The sequence below is a fragment of the Simochromis diagramma genome, unplaced genomic scaffold (assembly GCF_900408965.1).
Source record: "Simochromis diagramma unplaced genomic scaffold, fSimDia1.1 OVJJ01000305.1, whole genome shotgun sequence".
Lineage (NCBI taxonomy): Eukaryota > Metazoa > Chordata > Actinopteri > Cichliformes > Cichlidae > Simochromis > Simochromis diagramma.
Genome location: NW_024387169.1, coordinates 748449 through 775172, shown reverse-complemented (window position 1 = coordinate 775172; position 26724 = coordinate 748449). Strand labels below are relative to the sequence as shown.

Here is a 26724-nt window from a genome sequence, read left to right as displayed (position 1 = left end):
AGATTTGAATCAAATAAAAAAAAATATTTCTAAATATTTGTGGGGATAAGTGAAATTTTTGGGGTATTTGAGGGAATATTTTGAAACATAAGGAAGTGAGCATGATGAAGCTTTATTATATCCCTATAGATAATAATAATTTTAAAATAATTCACTTTTTAAGCAGAGACAACTGCAGCCCTCATTTTTTGCCGCACACGCATGCACACTATTTCAACCTGGTAACAAAGCATAAATGGCATTCATCTCCTTGGGGCAAGTCAGTCAGCGAAACACACACAAAGGCCGTGATATAAATAACCCCCCCGCCCCCCATGTCGGACTGGATGTTTTTGTATCAAGCACAAAGGGAATTTTGTCCCGAATACAGCATATTTGAGTCCTCATAATAAACCAAAGGCAGAAACATATAAGGGAAATACCCGCCCCCGCTGTCAGTTAATTGGCCGATCGGGGATGCCCAATTTGTTCACAACAATCTGATTGGTTGAACGCCAAGACGCTCCACAAACGGTGATGAGCGCTCAGTGAGCAGCCACTGAGGGCAGTGATTGGCTCTTCTGTGTATCTGTCAAAAAAGGAGTCCTCTACGGACACGGTGATTGGTCGCACCGGCCGTCTGACAGCCACACTAGGTAAAACACAACGCGCTCTGGGCTTATTGAGCCTGCGCTAACAGAAAAGAGGAGGTTCCCCGAATAGTCATTTATTTATTTCTTTGTTTCAAGTGGGGAAAAAAATAATAACAACAGCGATATATATCACAAGCACCTTTATTTATTATCTCTGTCCGCACACGCAAGAAAACTGGATAAGATTACGGCGGGTACTCGAAGGCCAAAGCCAAGTGGAGGAGGATGAAGCGGCGCAATGCGGACTGCAGCAAACTCCGACGGCCGTTAAAACGGAACCGAATCACCGAGGGGATATACGGCAGGTAACTTACACGGAGCCTCCTCAACGAAGGGAAATGAATGGGTTGTTTGCGTCAATACGCCTCCCTAACCTCACAGCTGCTGCCACTTCTTGACAGCTTGTTAACCTAGCCAGGCAGCTAGCTCTAGTATGTTTTCGTTATATGCTACACTAGCATGTAAGCTAACTGTAGCGCTAGGCCCCAAAACAGCCTGTTTTGAGCTTTGACTCCGGCTCCATAGCACAGTTACTAATTGAATTACACTGCAGCTGACTTCTTCATGATAACTAAAGAATCCCGGGTGTTAACTGTGCGCCAGAGTCAGCTGTCACTGGCTGAAGGTGCCAAAGTTAGCTGCTTCGCTGTTAGCAGGTCCACCAGCTTATTATTGCCAACATCATCACATGAGCCTCAACGACAGTGGTGTAACATTAACCACAAACGTGTCGATAAGGCTGCTGTCACTCGCTTTTAACAGCTCTCAGTGGCTTGGCTGTGCTTCCAGTCTCCAGCTGTGTGTGGCTTCATACATATTAACTTTAAAGGCCATTTAGTTTACACACGTGGCATGAGGACCTGGAGATGTGGGGCAATGTTTGAATTATTGAACAGGTGCCTCCCCCCGACATCAGAGCACCCCCAGTGGGCCACTTTCTGGGTCTCTAGCAAATGCAGGATAAAAGCAGCAAGAGGTTAGAGCAGTGTTTATATCCCTGCTGCAGTGTGGCACTGATGTCATATCCAAATCTTCAGCTCCAGATACACATCTTACTTCATTCTCCTATAGTCTTTGTCAGCAGAGAAATCGTCTTCCAACTTCTTGTGGCCAAGGCAAAACAAAAGTCTTGAGCCACTCCTCGTGTTTTTTTGCGTCCAAGGAGCCAGATGTACTTGTAATAGTTCTCCAGGCTTTCTGAAGTTAATTTAAAAATGTTTTGCACTTTGGCTGTTTTTTGTTTTTTTTTCTCCACGTTTTCAGTCCAGTCCTTCTACTTGACCATGTTCAGAGGAATGCTTTCCAATCTTGACCTATGAATCCTTCAAGAAAAAAACAGTTACCTAACTGAACCAGTGTTGTGTCTACAGACAACTGGCAAAAAGAAAAATTAAATTGTAAAGAAGCATGAGATGCAGTCCCGAGAGCTGCATCTAGTCCTTCAGTTGATTGTTTAATGTTGGCTAAAGCCTCGTCAGAAATGCTGTCAGTGGAAGGGTGGCTGCCAAGAAGCCATTCTTAAGGAAGAGAAATGGGGCAAAAAGGCTGAGATATGCCAAATTACCCTAGAACTGTACTTAAGATCAGTGGCAACAGCTTCATTTCTCAGGATGACAGTTATCCCTGACAGACTGCCCATCCAGTAAAAGCGTACCAGGGCAGTCATGGATTGGCCTCGCCAGAACCTGGACCTCCACATGATTGAAGCATGGTGGGATTGTCTTATGAGAGACAACAGAACACAAGGGAGCCAACATCCAGAGAAGAGCTTTGATTTTCCTCCAGGAAGCCTGGAAAACCATTCCTGAGGGCTGCTTTAAGAAATTGCAGGGATTTCTTGAAGAGCGTCCAGGCTGTGTTGAAGAATAAATTGCTACACTTCTTTCCCATTTTCTTAGCAAAATATAAATAAGGAAGGGATGGCTCAAGACTTTTGCTTAATACTATATTTTCACATGTAGGCACTATCAAGGTTTTTTTTTTTTTTTTTTTTTTTTTTTTTGTGGGCTATATTTTCCCACAATCAAACACATGTCCTTGCTGCCTGGGGTTCAGGTTCTTTGCTCTGTCACAGTAGGCAGAAGAGAGATTTGGTTTCCAAGTGCCTCTTTTAAATTGCTTGGCACTGTCGTCCAGCTGAAGCCATGAGATAGGAAGCTTTAGTCAGGCTTTTTTTGTGCTTCTGGTGGTTTTTCTTCAAACAAGAAAGTGAGCAGTTTTACCTCCTCACAGTTTTTATTCTCACTATTATTGAGTGCATCTGATGTGAACTAATAACTATAAAATCATAATTGCTTTTTGTGCATTTATGGAAATATTTGCTTGACAAAATCTACGCTACAACAAATTACAACATTACAACAATTGCAACATTACCAGTCTAGACTCTTAAATTTTCTTGTGTGTTTGTGTCGGAAAACAGTTTTCTGTCATTCAGGGTTTTTTGTTTTTGTTTTTAAATGTATTTCTAGTACCTTCCTGTACCTGAAGTTCCTGGTGGTCTGGGCACTGGTGCTACTGGCAGATTTTGTACTTGAGTTCAGGTTTGAGTACCTCTGGCCATTCTGGCTCTTCATCCGGAGTGTGTACGACTCCTTTAGATACCAGGGGCTGGTGAGTAGATGACTTCAAGTATGGACTACACACTGAACAACTGAAAAGATGCACAGAATTCAAATAGAGTCAGATTTGCAGCTGAAAGAATAGAACAGTACCACACATTTAAAAAAAAAAAAAAAGTAACATAGATAAAAAGTAATCAGAATCTTTTAAAAATGGGTGTTCAGTCAGGTTTTATTAGGGTCTAATGATGGAGGGGGCCTCATATGAACGGGCAATTTCCTCTGTAGTTTAGGAACAGCTACTGCAAAGGCCTGACTTCCTATATGTTTTAATCCAAACTTCTGGGGAACCAGAAGCCTTTGTTCAGTTCACGGATACAGGGCCATTCCTATAGATATGCTAGAACTGAAATCATTGGAGTATTTTGCCTGTGTCGATAACTCGGCCCTGCATCACTGCGTGAAGATAGCTCAGTGTAATATTTCATATTTATAAACACAGGTGAGTGCTTCCTGCACATGGTCTCACTGATATAGTCTGTCTCTCAGTGAATTTTCTGTTTTTGTTTGTGTATTTTCAACCATCTTAGATGCCATAGTATCGATTCACTAGTTGACAAAACCGACGCTCTTTTTTTTTTTTTTGGAAAGCTAGCAGTGGTCGGCAGGGACTCTCACCCTGTGACAGACTTCAACTCCACCGTATTGGACAGTAGTCGTTCATTGTGGGAGGATAAACCAAAACAAGACACCACTCATCCAGCTGGACTCAGCAGGAGACTCACTGTGCTATCCAGTTGGTCATATTGCCTGATTCATTTGGCAGCGCATAGCTATCCAGATCAGAAATGGCTTCACTTTTACTTTTGCATTTCCCCTTGAGACCAGCTCTTAATCACATGATTTATCTGTTAGTGAATTAAATGAGTTTTAATTGTGGAAGAGTGTTTGAATTCATTACAACATAATGGACAGTGTGTAGTAGAGTGATATTAGAAAACATAAGGGCACTCTATTTATTTTTACTGTGTTGTAGTACTGACAGTGATGCCGAACATTTTTCTGAGAAACCTGATCAGTGCTTGATGGAGAAGAAGCTTTTCACACTGAAAACATGACTGCCTTTGAATATAGCCACTGGCTGGAGGAAGACTGCTGGTGATGGTGTCTGGGGACCTCTAATGAATGGAGTGAAGGAAAAGTTTCAGCATAAACAAAATAAGTTACCCCTAATTTTTTTTTGCGAATTTAAGAATTTTTGCACACTTCTTATAATGTGGCCTGCCACATGTGAACATTTGAGTCCACTCGCATGCTTCTCTGAAGTTCTGCTGCAACAAACTGCAGTTCAAGGAGGTGGAGTTCGAGTCTGTCACAGGTTTTTGGGATGTGTTTAGTTTTCCTATTTGGATGTTGGTGGTCGGATTGTGATGGTCAGCACGTCATATTTGTCCCATGTGTGAGTTATGGAGGAATATTTATTCATTCTGATCCCCCAAAGAAACTCGTGATAAACTCCGAGAGCTCGTACGGGTTTTAGAGTTCAGCAGACCACAAACTATGACCAGGCTCTATGTTTTGGAGCAAATTAAACCTGGGATGCTAGGACAAAAATCAGAATCACATTCATTTTGATGAGTATTGAGATCACAACTGATTATTCCTTTAGCTTGTAAACCAAAACTTGCTCCTCCGACAATCTTGGTTAAAGCTGACCTGCCAAAATGTTTTTTTTAGGAGTGAGTCTGATCGTTAAAGAAAAGTATTTATATGGATTTATAGCAAAAAAGTGAATGCACAATAATGTTGCGTTGATAATTCTTGTTATTGAATGTAGATTTAGTGTGAATTGCACAACCTTAGATTAAAATCTTCTTAGGATGTGTGATCTGCATAAGAATCACGTCGCCGAGTTATGTCCACTTATTTATTTATTTTATTATTTAGCCACAAAAACATAATTACAGCCTTTTTATTATTGTCACTACTCAGCTTTTTAGATGTGGAACTAAAATAAGAATATACACATACATGCTGTTTTTATTTACCTCCTGAGATGCTGAATTTAGGCCCTAAACATTAGTTGTTAATGATTTTTATTTGTTTAAATGTTCTTTTGAGCAAAAAGGTAAAGTTCTGCTGGTGAAATATGAACTGGGCATCCTCAAAGTATCTGTGTAGTACAGTGAAAAGAGTCTAAATACTGATCGACAGTTTCATGACTGAAGTGGTTAAAGACGTTTAAAAAATTTGAGATGAATGTTCATTGTGGCCCATTTGAACCTCTCTAGGTTAAAACACAGTCTAAAAAGTTATAACCTGAACAAACTCTGAATAATGTGACTGATAAGATAAATAAATCAGAGAAGTCGTATAGGCTGGTGGAAAAGTGACTGTCTAGTAAATGATGAGAGGAAGTCCTTACATATATAAGATGGTAAAATGAGCACTGACATAACCACACTCCAGGAGAAGTGTCAGACACTTGATGGGAAAATGTGGTTAGCTGGGTTGATGTACAGGTGAGAGCAGTGAGGAATAAAACACTCTTTCAGGTTATCAGCATAAAAGTGTCAGTTCCCTGGATGTGAGGCGGGTTCAGTCGAGTCCTGCTACAATCTCAAAGACAACATGTTGTTCTTATCAGTAATCTTGTTTGCTGCCTCTTAGGATCAGAGCGCTCCTCTCACATACAAACAGCAGAGATCTCATCAGGCCTGCGGGCCCTTCTTCTGTCCCATATCTCCTTATTGTAACGTAAAATCATAGTTTTAGTTCAGCCTCGGGGCCATTATCAGTGCTGCCGGATAGGAAGTGTTTGCTTCTCACAGAGAAGAAAGAACCAAAAATGTCATTCATTTACCACTGATGACACATTTTTAATTAAGGTAACAGGCTTTACTTATCCAACAAGTTGGGGAATTCCTAATAAATAAGGTGCGAGACAAAAGAGCTCAAAAAGGTAAAAATAAAATTACACAAAAAGAGCAACTAAATGGGGGGAAAAAGTAAAATGAACTATGAAAATTTTGGTAACCAGCCTCTCTAATGAAACATCTGATAATGTACACTTCTTCTTCTTCTGCCTGCGATGTTGGTAATAATCGCCTTTCCTCTGCCCAACAGGCCTTTTCAGTATTCTTTGTGTGTGTGGCGTTTACCTCGGACATCATTTGCCTCCTCTTCATCCCAGTGCAATGGCTGTTCTTTGCTGCCAGTACCTACGTGTGGGTGCAGTATGTTTGGCACACAGGTAAGGCTATGCAGTGTTTGGATGCATTTATACCTCTCACTTTAAATACTGGCTCAAAATGACCTTTAGGGACATTTTGTATGTTTAAAAATTAAATGTAATATTTAAAAAATTAAATCCATTTTTAAATAAATGCTGGTTGACCATATTTTTATCACAATCTTTCCTTTTGTTTGGGTTTTGTTTTGTTTTTTTTTTGTTTTTTTTTGTCCTCGGGATGTAAATGATGTGTGCTGTAAATCATTCACTCATGAACTGCTAAAATAACTCATCCTTTGTAGTCACGCTTGTCACCACTTCTTAAAAACAACCGTCCCTTTCAGGGGAAAAGCAGGTGTGAAGGCGTTGTGCGACTCTCGGTTACTCTCTGTCGTTGTATTTACAAATAGTTGTTTCTGAGAATTTTGCACGCCATGTGTAAGCAAGCTGGCCTCTGAGGATTAGTTGTCAGTCTGATTTAGCGGCGTCCCCCTGAGCTGACCGAAGGCCGGGTGTCAGATTGAAATGTTAGTGCCAATTTGGGGCGGGGGAACTGAAACTGGCTCCCAGTTGCTTTCTGAGCTCTCCAACCGTACTCACCAGTGACATTCAGACCGAGAGGACATCACAGGAGTATTAATATCCCCCAGCTCTCCACAGCCTAGTGGAAATCAGTGTTTAGAGCCCCTGAAACAATGGTTACCGTCTGTATTCTGACCACCCCATGTTGGTAATCTTACTGTACTTTACTGTTTTATGTGCAGTTAACAATTCACAAACATGTACATAAACATATAAACTGTTTGCTCGGGGGGGGTGTTAATGGCTGACATCATTTCCATAAAAATGTGATGCTACAAACGTATTCCCATCTATTTTCATGCTGATGACATTGATTAGTTGTTGAAATTCCTTCTTCAACAAGCCCGACCAACAGGTTATGCCTTTTCCATGTGCACCTCTTTATGAAAAAGTTTGTGCTTTTTGCACTTCTGAAAATGTTTAAAATTGTAAATGAATCCTTAAATTATGATATTGTCTCAGAGTTTGAGTGGAAGAATCTGAGATGTTGGTCGATACTGATACCTTCAGGTATCCGCAGATACCAAGTCCTGTTCTGATATCAGTGTTAAATTAATAAGGTGTGAGGAGAAGACTGGGAATCACGCTTTAGTGTTCAGCATGGTGTCTTTGGTTGTTGATCTTCTCATCCAACACTGGTTGTGTTGAACCATGAGCCTCTACTTCAGCATTTCCTAAACTTAGTAATCAAATAAATACAAAAAGTTGACGCCTTAGGCACTTTTTTTTTTAAATATTTACTGCTTTGTAAATGAGTCATGCTCTCACATCTTTGTGCTGCTTTGCTTTTTCAGAGAGGGGGGTCTGTCTACCCACCGTGTCTCTATGGATACTCTTTGTGTACATCGAGGCAGCCATCAGATTCAAAGACCTGAAGAACTTCCACGTGGACCTATGTCGCCCTTTTGCTGCACACTGGTGAGCCACTGTTCTGTTACAGCTTAAGTTCACTGTCTTGAACGCAGCTAACAGATATTTTTTAGGTAAAGATGAAAAAAAAAAAATAAGCGTATGAACTACTCTAATGTTCACACTGCATCATTCAGTACATAAAACCACTAAGATCATGTTTAAAAGTACACAATAAATCTAAATGTGCCTTATTGTGTACTTTTAAACATTGGAGGTACATTAGTGTCTGCATAAGCATATTTTTGACTGGTTTAATTGTTTACATTAGGAAAAAAAAATTGGCGTAAAAAATTGTAGTGACCCTTCATCTGTGCCCAGTGACCTCATGAATGTGCGTTTTGTGTTCGTCTCCGTAGCATCGGCTACCCCGTGGTCACGTTGGGCTTCGGCTTCAAGAGCTATGTAAGCTATAAAATGCGCCTCCGGAAGCAAAAGGAGGTGCAGAAGGAGAATGAGTTTTACATGCAGCTTCTACAGCAGGCTCTGCCTCCAGAGCAACAGATGCTTCAGAGGCAAGAGCGCGAAGCCGAAGAAGGTAAGATTCAAACCTGCACACATGCAGAAATCTCGTTATGTCCTTGATTATCTTCTCACTCCGTCCATGCTGTGGTTGTTAGCTCGCTGCCCTAAGGCAGTGATTAGATTGTTCATGGCTTAAGTGGTTAGTAGGTCTCCAGGTCTACACAGGAAGTGATTCCCTTGTTGTGCATTGTTTGATAGCTGACAGAGGTGACCTTTCCATTGGTAGTTTCTCACCTCGAAATTTGTATTCCCAGGGGTTATTTCACTCACTGTTGTTTGAAGTCCCTTCATGTTGGGTCTTTGGGCTGCTAATCACTTCCCGTGTGGACGCCTTGATTGTGCTTCATTGCAAACACGGGCAGCTGAGTAGTTGTTCCAGTTTTACTTATTTGAATTCTGCCACTTGGAAGATGTATAGTAAGTGCTACAATATTAGTAAAGATGGATGAAAAGGTAAAGTCTTGTCTAGATTTAGACAGTGTGCTTCAGTCATTCAGATAAAAACAACTTTTCCATTTTGCAGTGCACTTTCCATTTTATCATTTTAATGGTTCATGTGTTTGGTGCTCTGGTACTATCAGGTAGTTCTGAGCAAAGAAAGTAATGTCTGTCTGGTGATTTAGCTTGTATGGCTCAATGTGGCTCCACTCTACGACTACAAAGTTCTTTTTTTATTTTTGCTGTGAAACATGGAGGCCGATTTTAGTTTTGGAGGTTTTATCCTCTTCATATAATTTTGAACATCCTTTCTAATCACAGCTTTGGTCAAGCTCTCATTTGTTTCTCATGAATCATTTCAGTCAAATAAATCGTACGTCTTCCCTTTCTATCCAAAGTGTGTGGTCACATGTGCACCTGCCTCACAGTTTAGTTAAACACTCCTTCCACTCAGTCACCACATTGGGTGTGATTAGACAGATGTGTGAGGAGCTGGTGTGAAAACGATGTGAAGTCGTAGCCACAGTCACTTTTTTCACAAATAAAACACCTGAGCCTGCTGTCAGTGTTCACAGGTGTAACTGAAAGTCCTGTTTCAGATATAACATATGGAGGCTTGCATATATACTCTATATAATGATGATGTAACAGGTAAAGAGTAAGTGCAGCATGTTCGTAGTTAATGCAAATTACAGTACAAACCGTCAAGGCCAGAAGTTCAGTTTCAAACACGCAGGCAGCAAAGAGGCGGCGCCAAGAACGAGGTTGACCACAGAAACACTCGCTTCTGTGATAACAATAAAGGCCTTCAATGAAAGCATTCAGAGAGTTTAATCAGCACACATGTTCATCTGCATGCATGCAGGTGAACTTCTGCTATTAACTTTGCCTGAGGTTTTGTAGCCGTTGCACGTCACTCGGCTAGAGCTCAGTGAAAATATACGAGGGCCGAGCAAAACCGATCGGTTGGACATTTGCAAAGATGTAGACATAAATGGACTTTGAACCCTCTGGAGTCGACGGATGCGCCAGCATGTCCAGATCACGTAACAGATTTAAGATTATGTATCAACAAGACCCAGCCTCACTGAGACTCTGTTTAAACACGTGTTGAAAGTGCAGACTTCAAACTATGTACCAGTTTTTACATTTTGTTGATAGGCCAATAAACCAGACTTACGATAAATAATTTACACTCGGCTTTTTTCTGAAAACTGTCTCATTTGGTGCAGGAAGAAACTGTATAACAGAGTTTTCTAAGGATAGCCTCTTTATTATTGGTGAAAAATGCATCAACCGATCAGAAAATTACATGCCAACACCAGCATGTGGTTGCTGAGGAAGAGGGGAAAATTGTGGGAATGATAGCGGTGAAAGGGAGACGAGATTTGAGAGTTTAGTGACATTTAATTGTTTGCAGTGTGTAGTCGGTGTGTAGTGTAGACTTTTTTTTTTAAAATTTGTTTTGTGTGTCAAAACAATGCGGCTACTGCTGAATGTCACAGACTCTGGCCAGAAAGCCGCTGGAGACAGATTGAAATGTAAACGCTGTCTCCAGGTGGACATCAGGAGTAGATACACCCTGGAGGTGTCAGCCCTGCAATGTGCCCCTCTATCTTGTCGTGGACGGGAACTATTTTTTTGGGAGTAGTGCAAATAATATGTGTGGAATCTTATTGCGACGCCTGATTTTAGAGCTGTGCGATATGACCAAAATCTCATATCCCGATATAAGACATTTATCGTCCCGACATCGATATATATCACAAACATTTTACTTTATATAAAATATTTTCTGTAAATTCTGTGAATCTCGGGCAAGTCGACTTGCGTGAAGTGTTTTCAGCTGGGCGTTGTGTACCTGGAATTGAGTGTTAAATAATTTGAAACGGCCGCAACTTTCTTTGTGAGCATTTGTTACCCGGCGTGCTGCTGCGGGGAAAAGCCCGCTCTAAGGTTTATTTTCTAGCACCTGACGGCTGTTTTTAGCTTCTCGCCCGTAAATACTCTACATACTATTTCACGTGATTCAGTTTATTTTGAAAAATCTCAACAGAATCTTCAGCTTTATTTTGAAAAGTTTATGTGGAAAATAAACAAGCGGATGGCGGAGCCAAGCGATGGTTTTACCGTCGTTGTTGCTAACGACAACTCATAAAAACAGTCGCTTGTCCGTCCGTAGTGTGGTTATTTTAAATATAAGACAAAGAAGTTTAAGTGTGTGTCGAAATAGTCCAAAGTCTCTCACACAGCAAGGTAAATGGGTTTATAGGTTAAATAAGAAGATAAAATCAAAAGTATTTCTACCCTTGACCCCTGAGAGTTAACGTGTTGTGATTTACGTACCATCACACCTCTAACACACATGAATATTCACATAAACATTGCTGTGTTTCTGTGCTCCCACAGCGGCGGCAGCGGCAGCTAAAGGTATATCTGAAGTGGACACACCTCCAGTGTCACAGAATGGCGCCCCAGTCAATAAAAAGACATTGGCACAACTGCCGGAGCTAGAATATAGAGAAAAAGGGAAAGAGGGACGAGGGGAAGCTAAAAAACAGCATAACAGCATCCTGCCGTCATCGGTGGACTCTAAACTCCAGGAGATGGAGTATATGGAGAACCATATGAATAACAAGAGACTGAACACAGAGCTGGGCAGTACAGAGAACCTGCTCCTTAAAGAGGACAACAATTCCTCCTCCTCTTCTTCTTCCTCATCGTCGTCCTCCAAAAATTGCAAAAATGCCAGCAGCAACACTGCGGCGCTTAACTCCTCGCCCCGCGGCCACAGCACCACCAACGGCAGCGTCCCCACGCCCACGTCGTCGTTCGTGGGGAAGAACGAGAAGAAGCACAAGCTACTGGTGAAAGGAACGTCGGGCGGCTCCCACAGGGACCCCACCGACAACTGCATCCCCAACAACCAGCTCAGCAAGCCGGAAGCACTGGTTCGGTAAGAAGACACCGACATGGTTTATATTCATAAATGCACCGCTCTGACCTCATCAGCAATATCAGGAGTGAAGCTTCTTTTAAGGATTTCGCCCGACACTGAGGGAAAACGGTTTATGAGGTTTATTTCAGCCGAGTTCAGTTTTAGCCTCCAGAACATTAATCAGAGAAGGATGTCTCGTAAAAAGTTTAGCAACTAACTGATTTTCATCTCCAGAGGCAGAACTGGGATCAAACTGTGATCGAAGTGCCGAGCTCAAACTTTAATTTGAGGGATTTAACAAAAGCATCAAATTAACTGTTTACAGATTATTAACATTTGTGTACATATGCAGTAACTTCGTGCTTGTTTCATTTAGCATTCACTGAGATGGTGTACAGAAGAAAACTTTATTTTACCAGTTATTCACGGACCTGACTATTTTATTTATTTTTTGCTTGTTTTGTATAATTTTTAAAATGATTTTTATTGGTTTGCTGATATTAACACATCTCCCTGTGATCCATGGTTTCATGTAAAATAGTTTGAAAATGGCAAAAATTTTATTCACGATGATTACGAGTTAAGGCCACTTTTCAAAACGTTTGTTGAACTGTCCTGTTCTTTTCTCCTCATCAGACATCTGACCCTCGTTTTATTCTTCCCGCTGACCAAAAGAAACTCGCCTTCTTCATTCACTTAGGAGGAGAGTCAGAGGTTTTAGAGAGAAGTTCCCTTGTGTAAAGGAATGAGAAAAATAAAAGCCACAGAGGGCAGGGTTTCTCAAATGTTTTTTTTCCTCAATCATCTTGATTTTATTATTGCTGTGGCTTTAACTGCACCTGAATTTAAATGTTGCTGTGCTTCTAAAACTTTGATTTTTGTTGTGTTTCCTTCTCGTGACCTCTGTGTGTTTCTCACCTCTTGTCATGCTCCTGCTCGGGACAGACTGGAGCAGGATGTCAAGAAGCTGAAGGCGGACCTACAGGCCAGCCGGCAGGTGGAGCAGGACCTGCGCAGCCAGATCGGCTCGCTGGGCAGCGCCGAGCGCTCGATACGCACAGAGCTGGGCCAACTGCGGCAGGAGAACGAACTGCTGCAGAACAAGTGAGTGCTGCTGCTGCCATCATGGAGGAGAGTTAAAAACAAACAAACATAAAGAAAACAACTGGGTGAAGGAGGGCGGTGGGGGTTTGCATCGAGAACTTTAGGTTTTGTCTAATAAAATAATAATAAAAATAAAAGTCCCCTAAAAATCTACAGTAAATGTTTGGTAGGGTTGCCTCTGTTGAGGTTTGCCTTCCAGACGTTCTGGGTGGCTGTAGCTCAGGCAGTAGAGCAGCTCATCTACTGATCGGAAGGCTGGTGGTTCCTGGCTTCCCCCAGTCTGCATGCCAAATATCTTTGGGCAAGATACTAACCCCAAATTGCTCTCCGATGCGTCCATCGGAGTATGAATGTGTGTGTGAATGTTAGTTAGAAAGCACTAAGAAAATGTACTTTTATTAATGGGTGAATGCACAAGTTGTGTAAAGCGCTTTGAGTGCTCAGAAGAGTAGAAAAGCGCTATATAAGAACCAGTCCATTTACCATTTACCTTAGGGTCTCACTTCCTGTTGTGCTAACAAGCTGCTCTGTGGCTTTTGTGCTCCTGTAGGCTCCATAATGCTGTGCAGACAAAGCAGAAGGACAAACAGACAGTGGGCCAACTGGAGAAGAGGCTCAAAGTGGAGCAGGAGGCCCGAGCTGCCGCCGAGAAGCAGCTCTCAGAGGAGAAGAAGAGAAAGAAGTTAGAGGAGGCCACAGCAGCCAGAGCAGTAGCACTAGCAGCAGCATCCAGGTGTGTACACATCTGGTTCACCAGCTCTGTTACTTGTGGTTTGTTGTGGGCCTCGAGGGTCATTCACCATTCTTTGTGTTTCCCATTGCTCTCAGAGGGGAGTGCACAGACACGCTGCGGCGGCGGATCACTGAATTAGAAACAGAGTGCAAGAAATTAACAATGGACATCAAGCTAAAGGAGGACCAGATCCGAGAGCTTGAGTTAAAAGTGCAGGTACAGGTTTGAGAAATTCACTGTTTGGTTTGACGTATGAGTCCATCAGAGGCTTGGGTCTTTTCACATGCTTCTTTTTACAGTCTTGTGTGCACGGCCACTTCTGCTTTGGGTCTGGTAGCAGCCATCATTGAAAAGTGCGACAGGAAAGTGGAAGTGAGGAAGCAAAATGTAACGTCTGTCATGATGAAGCACTTTGTGCAGAATCTCCAAAAGTTGATTCTGTTCATCTGGACGTAGCGTTTTGTGGGAGAAATGTTTCGTCACTCATCTCATTGTTCCTTCAGTGGGCTGGTTTCAGTCGTTATGCAAATGTACTGTTTATAAGATTGGGGAAACCTGCAGTCAGCTGAGACTGAAGAAGTCACTTGGATGAGTGACTTAAACGTTTCTCCCACAAAACGCTACGTCCAGATGAACAGAATCAACTTTTGGAGATTTACTTTCCTGGATGATTGAGAATGCATCAAGACGTTTTGTGCAGGATGAGAATATAAAGTTTTAGATGTTTCTGAGTAGCAGAAAATACTAGCCTGGTCTGTTAAATCTATAATAAAGTTATAATAAAGTCCACATATATGCGTTATCGCTTTCTCTCCGTTTTGGCCTCCCGTCCACACTGAGACGGTGTTTTCGCTGATGGAAAACGCATCGTTTTCAAAACGCTCCTGAAAACGCATGCATTTGAAAACGGTGCTTTCACATCGCAGTGTGGACAGTGAAAAGGCAGACTTTCTAAAACGATGACGCATGTTAGTCATATGATGCAGTCATGTGACCAATGAAACTAAGATAGCGGAGGGCATTATACAGCAGTTGTTTTGTTTGCTCTCAATTTTGACAGCCCTATTAAAGATTAATATCAGTCTGTTCATGCTTCAGATAGCTTTTCTTCAAATTCTTCAACTCTGTCTCGCTTTTGCAACTTTGTACTTTTGTGTTACTCGCAGCAACAACTCCACCTCATTGTTAGTCCATTTGAAAAACTCGGTGCTTTTCCCCAACATTTTGCCGCGACGTTTCAAAGAGCTGGAAAGTAAATAAACGGCAGACAGAAATGAGGCAGGTCGAATCTTCTTGTTTCACGCATGCGCAGTACTGGAACGTAAGCGTTTTCACCCGTTTCAATGTGGACGCGCAACTGTGTGAAAACGTGGAGCATTTTCAGACGAAAACACCGTTTTCAAATCTATCCGGGCTAGTGTGGACGTAGCCTAAGTGCCTCCTCGCAAACATCCATTGAGCAGTGTTGGACTTAACATAACAAAGTGACTTGTTGGATCTTTTCAGTTGTCCCACAAAAAAAAAGCTGCTGGAATATCAGGTGTGAAAAACCTCCAAACCGCTGACTCTTTCTGCAAACACATTCCCCTCCTGACCCCCACTGTTTCCCTGTCCATCTTTTAGGAGCTTCATAAATATAAAGAAAACGAAAAAGACACAGAGGTGCTGATGTCAGCGCTGTCAGCCATGCAGGACAAGACCCAGCACCTGGAGAACAGCCTGAGTGCAGAGACCAGGATCAAACTGGACCTCTTCTCTGCACTCGGGGACGCCAAGAGGCAGCTGGAGATCGCACAAGGTTCACAAAAGTTCACCGTCCTCAGAGTTGTTCTTTTTTGTTTTTGTTTTAAATGTCTCAGGCTGACTTGTTAAAATCTGTTTTCAGGTCAGATCCTGCAGAAGGACCAGGAGATCAAAGACCTGAAGCAGAAGATAGCGGAAGTGATGGCCGTCATGCCCAGCATCTCCTACACAGCCGACACCAGCAGCATGACCCCCGTGGCCCCCCACTACTCCTCAAAGTTTATGGACACCAATCCCTCCAGCCTGGACCCCAACGCCTCCGTTTACCAGCCTCTCAAAAAGTGAACGCCTCCCCCGCCCTCGCCCCCGTCCCCTCCACCTCGCCATCCATCTTCCTGTCCTTTTTACTCCTGCAGGCCCGCAACCTCACGGCTGAGAACCTGAGGGTTTTTTTTGTTTGTTTTTGTTTGGGGTTTTTTTTTGGTTTGGTTCTCTCCTTGCCAGGTCAGAAGGATGTTGTATTGTGTGACTGTATTTGTTGTAGTTAAAACAAAAGAAAACTTAAAAAACAAACAAACTTGAAAATCCCACATCAGCTAGGAAGCCCCAGTTTCTCTAGTGTCTAGTGAAACCTCACAGAATCGAGGATCGCTCTCACTCCTCACCTCCGGGGAGCAGTTGCTGTATTTTTCTTTTCTTTTTGGGTTTATCATTCCCTCCACAAACTGGAAAACAGAGCCCTCCTTGATTCTACAGCCTGACTTGTAATCCAAATTAATTTTAACAGCTGTTCGCCCGAGATAGCATCAGAGGAAAGTAATGCACTCATGACACCAACTCAACCTCTTTTACTTAAAAAGAAAAAAACAATTTGGACACCAAATTGACCCTGCTCTAAGCTGCGTTGGGGATGTGCTATAAACAGTTTTTAAGCTGTCTAAACTGGATTTGTTCTTGTTTTTTTTTTTTTGTTTGAAAGGGGGTAAAAAGTGACAGCAGTTTGGTTTTCCCTCTTCATTCCCACAACCGGTTGCAGAAACAAGTCTGCTTTCCACCGCTCTGCATAATCCTGCATCATGATCACAGTGCCTTGAGTTGAGGACATGAGTTTAATGAGATGCTGCCCGAACCTTCCGAATGCGTTGAAGCATCTGGCTAAGCTGGAAGAGATCAGTTTAGTGGGACTAAAAACACAGATTTGTTTATCGTTGTGCTCTCTGGAGGGCAGCCTTGTAATAAAATGAATCAGATATGTTTGACAGCAACATATTCGAGTCACTCTGACAGACGAACCCCCAAATGCTTTGGTTTAGCTGCTGCCCCCCTCTTTTCTTTTCTCACCGTGGAAAGCACACGTTGCTGTTTGAAAGGGAAAACTGTAAAGATGGACTGTGCAATGTATTAAAAAAAAAAAAAAAAATTGAATTAATTTAATTAACTTCCACTTTGGTTTGTGTGCTAAGACTGGAATTCCTGTGTTGAAGAATGTACTGTGAACGCATTGGCTCACACTTTAACAGCGATTTCTGTTAAGGAGTCTATGGGCAGTGGTGACCTGTGGTGTAGTAGTGGAAGGTGTATAGTTGACAGTAAGGGACTAGAAGTTTCATGAATGTCACCGTATTTGCAGCGTCTGGCGAGTGGCTGCTTTTTCTTTTCCTCCTGTTTCTGCTCTTCTCGCAGTTTTCCCGCAGGGAGAGAAGAAAGTTCTCGAGTCTGATGTGGTTTCACCGTCATTGTTGTGCGTGTGGTTTTCACCTTGCTGTGTATGGAGACGCTTGTTTTTTCTTTCTTTTCTCACTCGCTCAGATTGCTGTCATTGGCTTCTTGGAAAATGTTGTGACAAATTTACATTTTAGTTGGTTGTTTGTTCAGCTGAATGTGGAAAGAATAGATTTTGTTTTCTTTGCCCAAAGTCACAGTTCGGTTGCCCCCCACCCTCCCTCTCTACCCCTCCTCCAGGTCTGACCTTGGCTGCGCTCTCGCTCTGTGAGGTTTACAAGAAATAAACTTTTTTTTTTTTTTCTTGCAAACTGACTTCTCTCTTCTTGGTGTTGTTAATTTAACGTGTTTGCAGAGGTAAAACCAACCTGACAGCTTTGATGCATTTCAGTTTCCCTCGGCTCGATCTCTCGATGTTTAAAATATTAAACCTCGAAGCTGCTGTGTGCTCTTCAGGCGCACTTTGCCTCAGTTTCATCAGTTTGCGTATTTGTTTAAAAAAAAAAAAAAAAAAAGAAATAATAAAAATAAAAAAAATCTCTCTGAGGGTCCATGCAGCTTTTTAAAGGTGTACACTTTCACCCTCTTAGTTGAACTCACAGCAATCTGCACAAAAAAATATTTGGAGCTTTTTTTTTTTTTTGTAGTTTTGCCTCTGTTACAACACCACAATGGATTTTAAACCAAACAATCAAGATGTGATTTAAGTGCGAACTTTCAGCTTTAAGGGGTTTAATTAAAGTTTTGCATAAACTGTTCAGGAATTACAGACATTATATACAGTCCCCCATTTTTCAGAGGATCAGGCATTAGACTGACGGGGGTGTGAGAGAGAGGTGAGTTCAGTTTTGTCATTTCATGACAAATTAAGCAGATAAAATGATCGGGAGTCGATTCCAGGTCACTTGAATTCTCACTATGACATCCAAAGAGATGTCAGCGCAAGTGAGAGAGGCCAACATGAGAGGAAGAACTACAGAAAGGACCAATTTAAGAGTCTGAATGCACTGACCAACTCAGATAACCCATATGGAAAAGATATATATAAATCTTATAAAGTTTGTATCTGTCTTGTGTGAAACTTGTATGAAAAGCATACAAGAGTGAAAACAGATATAAGATACCTTGAAAAATTATATAATCAAACTTGTATGGTTTGGATATTTACTAAAACAATATATGAAAGTAATGAGAAAGTGGCCACTTTCATGAGTAAATCATGTAAGTTTTTACTTTTTCTTTTCCATATGGGAAGACGAAAGAAGAAGAAAACTAAAGTGCATGATCACAGAATTCTTTCCTTGGTAAAGACAAACATGTTGTAGTTGCATCATTGTCAAAGTGGACAGTCAAAAGATACCTTCATGAATGGGGAAAAAAAACAAAAGTGCAAACCACTGGTTACACTGACAAACACGAAGAACAGATTAAACTTTGCCAGGAAAAGAAAATCCTAAACAGTTCAGAACAAGAATATTTGGAGGGATGAAACAAAGATGGACTTGTACCAGAGTTATATGAAAAAGGAGAAAAGCTGCTCATGCACATGTATGTCTGCCAGTGTGAATAGGGTGATGAGCCAAAGCAAACTGGAAAAGCAACCCGAGTTTCTCAAAGGAAAGGAACGGCAAATTCTTCAGTTACATGACCTCAAACCAACACGGCAGCGTTTCATTTAATAAACAGAAAACTGAAGGCTGAGAGATCTGAAACAGTGTAAAAACTTGCTGTGGCCCCTTTGTTATTTTGGAGTTTGCCCAAATGCACCATCTCCCTTTTACCACTAGAAGGCAGTGTCAGTCTGATCAGTGATCACTTCTCTCCACACGAGTTCTGCTCATTCACTCTGCAAATAATCATTATATTTCCCTCTTTTTAAGACCATAAATCACATTTTATTCTGATAAAAGAGTTGGTTATTATTATTTATGCTTATTTATGGTAATAATTTGAGATGGACATTCTTTGGCCACAAAAAGAGGGAAAAGCTGGTCATTAAAATGATCATTTCTTGCAGGACTGGATGAGTCGTTTCTCTACCTAAATATGGACACGTGAGGGATGCCTTTGCTTTCCTGACCTTTGGCCCTGGAAGTTCATTCAGATCAGGAATGACACTTCCTGAGGTTTGTGGGGATTAAGATTCCCGCTGTCAACGTCAAGCACCCCTAATTTCAAACAGACGCCCTCTCAGGAAGTGTCACGTGCCAAGCTTCCTGAGATATGTTTGATCAACCCGTGCATTGAGACTAACTGTGCTTAGATTGGTAATAAATCTGTTTTTAAACCCATCTGCTCCATGCTCATCCACTTCCTGTTTAACAAGGTCAAACATGTGGAACTGGCAAATTATGATCATTAGAAATTGCCCACAGTGCCATTAAGCATCTGAAATCTACAGTTAATCCTCCCGTTTGAAGGGAAGGAGGCATAAATGAGATAAAATGCAGATAAAGCTTCTCTTGAGTTACTCGGTTTGACATTTTTTTTTCTTGATTGAAAACACTTTCACCCTAAAGGATTAGAAAAAGATTATTTTTGCAGACGATCACTGAAGCTTTGGTGAGCTTGCAGCAGAAACACTCCCATGCTTGCTCTGAGGGTTGCTTACTTGTGTTTGTCCTCATGTATAATTAAACTGTGTGTGTTTTGGCTCTTATACTCACCTTCAGAGTGAAGAACCAAAACATGCGTCTTCTCTCCCCTCTGGCAGAAACTCTCTGATCTTTCTTCTCCAACTAGTACTGCTGCTTCCTTAAAAGCCAGGCTTCGTGCTGCATGCTTCAGTTTACAGTCACTCTTTGCCCCATTGCATGGAGGCACAGTTGTATCTGCTAACAAAGAAACAGTGATTTAAAAGGAATTCACCTGCCTGAGCACACAGGGACTTAAAGCAGTGATCAGTCTCTCTAGAAACTATTTTTTATGCTGTGTTGTAACTTAAAACTGAGCTTTAGATTGAAGATCGTGGAGCGCTTTCCCAATATGCACCTGAGGACGCTGTGGCCAGTTAAACTGTCATCTCCCATGAAATCTGGTACTGCTGGATTTTTTTGCGAGCCAAACCCTCGAGTGATTCACACACAGGGCGGTGATGTAAGCTCAGTGAAACTCACCAGAGAAATGTAGCTCTGCGACTACAGGAACCAATATGAGACAACATTCCTAATGTCAATCAGCATGTTTGCTAGAGATGCTCTGCACTGTATTTTATCTGGGCCTCAAAAATGATTGAGGTTAGAAAAAGATTCCACTTTTTGGTTTCACTTTCTCACAGAAAGTGTTCAAATTGGGGTTTTTTTCATCACAAGGAAAGATTACACCAGTCTACAGTCATAATGCATCTGAAGGTACTTTTTTGAGTCAGTGAAAAAGACAAATAATGCTTAAAGTTTGTGGTTGGGTTTAGTTTTGATGGCATGCTCCTGGATCATTTCTTAAATGAAACCAGAAATGACTAAAACACACCACTGAATTTTTGCAACAATGGCCGAAATTGCCATTACCAGTACTAATCTTCACATGGCCACTCTGTTGTGTTGATATTGGTCTTGTATGAATTCTAAATGCAATTATCTGTTTGACTTTTGACTTCTTCTGTTTGGCCTTGGATTTGACCTTCCTGGTAGCAGAAAAAAGTACATATGAAATCGCCTATTTTATATACAAAGCAGGCAGCTTCTGAAAAGATGTTGACCAGTGTAATAAAACCAAGGGTCACAAAGGGTGAATTTTAAATTTCAAATGCCAGAATTGTTGCTGGATCTTCGCAGAAGTCTTATCCATGGAGCTAACTTTGGAGAAAACCAAAGAAGAACAATAAAAGGATCAGAGGTCATAGAGGTTTGTTAAATTCACTCATGAGCATCACTGCCAGTTAAAGGTTTTCACCAAAATATATATATTTTTGAATTTTGGGGGCAACTTTTTGTTTATAATAGCCGGTTGCGGCAGATGGCTGCCACTGTCTGAGCCTGGTTCTGCTGGAGGTTTCTTCCTGTTAAAAGGGAGTTTTCCTTCCCACTGTTGCCAAAGCACTTGATCACAGAGCGTCATCTGATTGTTGGGGTTTCTGTGTTTTTTCTGTATTATTGTATGCTCTCTACAATATAAAGCACCTTGAAGCAACTGTTGTTGTGATTTGGTGCTATACAAATGAACTGACTTGATTTATATTTTGTGGAAAGTTTTCAGATTCATCAGTTTAATTTATTGAAACACACACTATGAGACTACTTTATGATACTATTTATAACCGCCTCTTTCTGTCCTTGAAAATTCCCAGAACATACCTTTAACTATTAACTATCGTTAAACATGTGGCCTGGGGCCCAACAAAGGGTCCAATTCGACCCAAGAGATTTCTCGAAAAATGCGAAAAGTGCACAAAGAAGGACATAAATTTTGTCCTTTTGTTTTGCCTTTCTTACTGACAAAGACACAATTTGTGGCCTGGCACACTACACCAAAGTAAGAAAGAGATAAACCAAAACATGAAGAACACTTCCTGCTTTTCACTATTTTGTGTGGAAGTTTGATTTTCTTTGATTTACTTTAGTGGCATTTCTTTATTTAAAAACATGGGCGTATTATTGAACTTGCACTTCTTCTTTTTAAGAATCTCAGACATTAAATATGGACACATATAGTTAAACTTCCTTACCCTGACAGAAAGCGGAACATGTTGGAAGTGGTTATAGGTTATTAGCTTATAACCACAAGGTTATAGGTTATTTTACCCATCTGAGCCACTTGAGATCAAACTGGGCAGTGTGTAAGTTATGATGTAAAATGTGTTTAACAGCTCTGATTTAGAGTTAAGTAGTGGTTGATCTGACTTTTAGAAGAAATGTGAAGAATTTCTTTCTGAAACTGAGCTGGAATATGAAGTACTAAAGTACTAAAACAAACGCGTTCACATGATTTTAAAGGAGTACTTCAGGGAACACTACTGGTTCATCCACAGCTTTAAGAACTCCAGCTTCAAAACTTTCTGTCACTTGCATGAGAAAATCAGTTTTCATGCTAAGAAATAAAAGAAAATTGTGTTAAATAACTTGAGACACCAAAATTTTCTGTAGAGACAGAATTATTATCAGATCCGCAGTGGAAAGATGGCTTTCTAATCTAAGCAAAGATTCACTGATGCAAAATGTCCTTTTTGAGGAGAACCCCCCTCCCACGTACTTCCTCCATACTGCAACAGTTCCCTGTAGTGCAGAATATGGGGTCAAAGGTTACATTAAATTAGCCGCAGTAAAATCTTGTGTTTAAACTTTAATAACCACCTCTAGTGAAAACCAGTTTAGCCCAAAATACAAGCTGAGATGGGCATTTTGTGTTGCATGTGGCTGATGGATGTCTGTGGTGTGCTGCAAAAGTTCATGACTGGGCTTTCTGTGCAAAACAGGAATTAAAAGTGTTGGCATGACTGCAAAATGAAAAACAGGCACAGATTTATCCCTCACAACAATAAAGCATTGCAGTTTAGACTTGTGCTGGACGGAGGAGCGCGCTCACTTTTTGAGAACACTTTGTTTACTTTTAGATTATAACATTGTAAGAAATTGTTTTAAAGAAAGGAGTTCCTCAGGGAATACTATTGGGTCCTGCTTTAACAACTTTAGCGAGATTAGTGCAAAAAAAAAAAAAATCACAGTGGTGATATATAAGATTATAACTTACTCATTTATATAACAAAAAAACCATTTTTGTTTTTCATCCAGGATTTGGTAACCTGGATGAAAAACTTATTTGTATCATGTTTGGATTAAACTACAGTATATATTATTGTACAATCTACTGTACAATATAAAGTGCCTTGAGACGACTGTTGTTGTGATTTGGCGCTATATAAATAAAATTGAATTGAATTGAATAGGTTTACAAGAAACTGTACATCGGTTACAATCCTCACAGCCATATCAACGCCAACCAAAGATGGAAAAGTCACCAGGACCACTAAGGGGGCAAATTTGGCTGGCTGACTGTTCAGATCCCTCCCCTGGGGGGTGTGGCTGCACTTTTCCCCCCCTCATAGCCAAGAGCACAGGTGTAACAACTCTGTGACTGACCTTGATGTACCAGAGCAAACCCATCTCCCTATACAGGGAGTGCAGAATTATTAGGCAAATGAGTATTTTGTCCACATCGTCCTCTTCATGCATGTTGTCTTACTCCAAGCTGTATAGGCTCGAAAGCCTACTACCAATTAAGCATATTAGGTGATGTGCATCTCTGTAATGAGAAGGGGTGTGGTCTAATGACATCAACACCCTATATCAGGTGTGCATAATTATTAGGCAACGTCCTTTCCTTTGGCAAAATGGGTCAAATGAAGGACTTGACAGGCTCAGAAAAGTCAAAAATAGTGAGATATCTTGCAGAGGGATGCAGCAGTCTCAAAATTGCAAAGCTTCTGAAGCGTGATCATCGAACAATCAAGCGTTTCATTCAAAATAGTCAACACGGTCGCAAGAAGCGTGTGGAAAAACCAAGGCGCAAAATAACTGCCCATGAACTGAGAAAAGTCAAGCGTGCAGCTGCCAAGATGCCACTTGCCACCAGTTTGGCCATATTTCAGAGCTGCAACATCACTGGAGTGCCCAAAAGCACAAGGTGTGCAATACTCAGAGACATGGCCAAGGTAAGAAAGGCTGAAAGACGACCACCACTGAACAAGACACACAAGCTGAAACGTCAAGACTGGGCCAAGAAATATCTCAAGACTGATTTTTCTAAGGTTTTATGGACTGATGAAATGAGAGTGAGTCTTGATGGGCCCGTGGCTGGATTGGTAAAGGGCAGAGAGCTCCAGTCCGACTCAGACGCCAGCAAGGTGGAGGTGGAGTACTGGTTTGGGCTGGTATCATCAAAGATGAGCTTGTGGGGCCTTTTCGGGTTGAGGATGAAGTCAAGCTCAACTCCCAGTCCTACTGCCAGTTTCTGGAAGACACCTTCTTCAAGCAGTGGTACAGGAAGAAGTCTGCATCCTTCAAGAAAAACATGATTTTCATGCAGGACAATGCTCCATCACACGCGGCCAAGTACTCCACAGCGTGGCTGGCAAGAAAGGGTATAAAAGAAGAAAAACTAATGACATGGCCTCCTTGTTCACCTGATCTGAACCCCATTGAGAACCTGTGGTCCATCATCAAATGTGAGATTTACAAGGAGGGAAAACAGTACACCTCTCTGAACAGTGTCTGGGAGGCTGTGGTTGCTGCTGCACGCAATGTTGATGGTGAACAGATCAAAACACTGACAGAATCCATGGATGGCAGGCTTTTGAGTGTCCTTGCAAAGAAAGGTGGCTATATTGGTCGCTGATTTGTTTTGTTTTGTTTTTGAATGTCAGAAATGTATATTTGTGAATGTGGAGATGTTATATTGGTTTCAGTGGTAAAAATAAATAATTGAAATGGGTATATGTTTGTTTTTTGTTAAGTTGCCTAATAATTATGCACAGTAATAGTCACCTGCACACACAGATATCCCCCTAAAATAGCTAAAACTAAAAACAAACTAAAAACTACTTCCAAAAACATTCAGCTTTGATATTAATGAGTTTTTTGGGTTCATTGAGAACATGGTTGTTGTTCAATAATAAAATTATTCCTCAAAAATACAACTTGCCTAATAATTCTGCACTCCCTGTATAACAAACACTCAGTCACAGAATTCCTCATTCCAGATACATCTAGACACATCACACAGACACACCTTAAAGTATGAGTATATATTTTTAACTTGATGTGGTAACAATGTTTCAGTCCTTTACAAAAACACAGATGACTCACCCATCAGAGCTTCATCTTTCAGGCCTCACGCTCACAGAGTCATAGACGGCACTGCTCAAGTCCAAAGTCCCAGGGGTGCACTCGTCCTTCTTGTTTCTCTCCTTCCTCTTTTCAGCAACAGGTTTTTTTTTGTTTTGCTTGCTAAAGATAATTTAAAATACCACTTCCCCAGCTAATTACTCTGTAAGCCACTTGCCAAAAAAAACCTAATAAATTGCTGCGTAGTGGAAGTCACCCGGGTTTGTGAGCATTTTGCACAAATGACAGGGAGCAAGGTCAGGAAGTACGAGTGAGATATTTTCCAGCATGCCCCACCGCCATTAAAACTTTTCTGCAAAGGAGTGTGGAGTGTAAAATGACCGTGAAGTGACACCATATCAATCTATCCATCTATCCATCTATCCATCTATCTATCTATCTATCTATCTATCTATCTATCTAAATTTGTGTCATTGTTTGGCTGTTTGTGTGTGCACGTATGTGTCTTCATTTGGCTTTTCCTGTAATGTGTCACATATTCTGCTGTAGTAAACCCCATCAGCATGACTTTTTGGGCTTGAGCTTTAAGAAGAAGAATGCAAAAACAAAAGGAAGGTACTGGGAGCTCATTATCTGGACATTTCCTGCGATTATAAAACTTAAATTTTGTGTTTATTTATCAAAGATTTTCTATTTTTTACTGTGGACTCACTGTAAAGGCCTTTACACACTGGACGCTTAAAATTCATGCAAATATTTGAATATTAATATATGATTTTATGATCTTAACAATAAACTAATAACAATAAGAAGCGATTTTTCCAATCCAAATAAACAAATGTGACCAATCAGACCACTGCATTTGGCAACATGTACACTGCAGTTCTAAACACCACCGGTACTGAATACACAAATAGTAAAATTATACTATTTTGCCTGAGACACGCAGCTAGACATTCCAGGTCAACTGGCTATAAAATTTGACAGTTTAATGGTTTGTTTTTACTTCCTTAATAGTACGCCAGGCAGATATGCCATTTGTCTTCTTACGGTATGTCAGAATGAAGGCTATAAAAGCAAACAAACAAAAATACAGTTCAAATTTTTTGACCTCTTGCTTTGTAAGTTGCACATTTTCTAAAGAGGACCTGTGGGCCGGGTTGGGTGCCTTTGACGGCTGCTTCTGGCCCCCTAACCATATTTTTGAACCCCCTTATGAGCAGCCGGCGATCGGAGGATCACGTCAGTCGTCGCAGAAGACGCGGGGGGGGGGGACAGTAGAAACTGTAGGCCGGGTCTTAGAGGGCGTTAACGGGAATAACACTAGCACCGCCCGTCCGGGCTGCCAGCGCCGCCGCGGCTGCTGTTACTACCTCACCCACTCGCGTGACTCCACAAGCGGGCGTCACGCACCTTATCCGGTTAATTTACATACTAACACCGCCCAGGGGGACGAACATGGTAATTTACCGTCGGCTGAGAGCTAGTCGTACGAAGGAGGGGAGAGAAGAACAGCTGAAACAAAGTTTGAACGACAGAGGTTTGTTTTAAACCGAGCGGAGTGTTTCGACACGCACACACAGGCGCTCGTCGGGCTCTTTGCCCCACTTTTGGATTACGATATGGACGCTTTGAAATCCGCCGGAAGGGCAATTATACGGAGCCCCAGCATCGCCAAACAGTCCTGGGGTGCGGGCAGACATAAAAGTAAGTATTCGCCGTCTCATTGCACTCATGTGTTATCCAGTAGCTGGTGCTAATTTGGCCACACCAAAGCTAACTTGGCTAAGAAGAGCTAGCCTCCACAAGTAGCTAACTGTACAACCG

At 41.4% G+C, this 26724-nt stretch overlaps 2 protein-coding genes and 1 long non-coding RNA gene across 4 annotated transcripts in view; 2 read left to right on the top strand and 1 right to left on the bottom strand.

Annotated features, from left to right (window-relative positions):
- The first annotated feature begins 187 nt into the window (after nucleotides 1-187).
- maco1b (macoilin 1b) lies at nucleotides 188-17670 on the top strand. The gene is made up of 11 exons (XM_040048911.1): nucleotides 188-937; nucleotides 3104-3245; nucleotides 6320-6446; nucleotides 7802-7925; nucleotides 8276-8454; nucleotides 11289-11835; nucleotides 12763-12921; nucleotides 13472-13654; nucleotides 13750-13870; nucleotides 15278-15452; nucleotides 15540-17670. The coding sequence occupies exons 1-11, from the start codon at nucleotides 858-860 to the stop codon at nucleotides 15740-15742; spliced, it is 2040 nt and encodes a 679-aa protein (XP_039904845.1). The 5' UTR covers nucleotides 188-857; the 3' UTR covers nucleotides 15743-17670.
- On the bottom strand, nucleotides 1831-12848 carry LOC120744486. Its single transcript, XR_005698374.1, has 2 exons — nucleotides 12736-12848; nucleotides 1831-3285 (listed from the first exon to the last, which is right to left on the bottom strand). It is a non-coding gene; the product is annotated as an uncharacterized LOC120744486 (long non-coding RNA).
- Nucleotides 17671-26232: 8562 nt separating the features above from the next.
- ldlrap1b (low density lipoprotein receptor adaptor protein 1b) overlaps nucleotides 26233-26724 on the top strand; it is a 47587-nt gene continuing 47095 nt past the window's right edge. Inside the window, exon 1 of one of the 2 annotated variants that reach the window (XM_040048918.1) lies at nucleotides 26233-26604. In XM_040048918.1, coding sequence (XP_039904852.1) covers nucleotides 26520-26604 — 85 coding nt within the window. In that variant the 5' untranslated portion in view covers nucleotides 26233-26519. The remainder of the gene's footprint in view (nucleotides 26605-26724) is intronic. The other variant, XM_040048917.1, reaches the window with a different exon arrangement.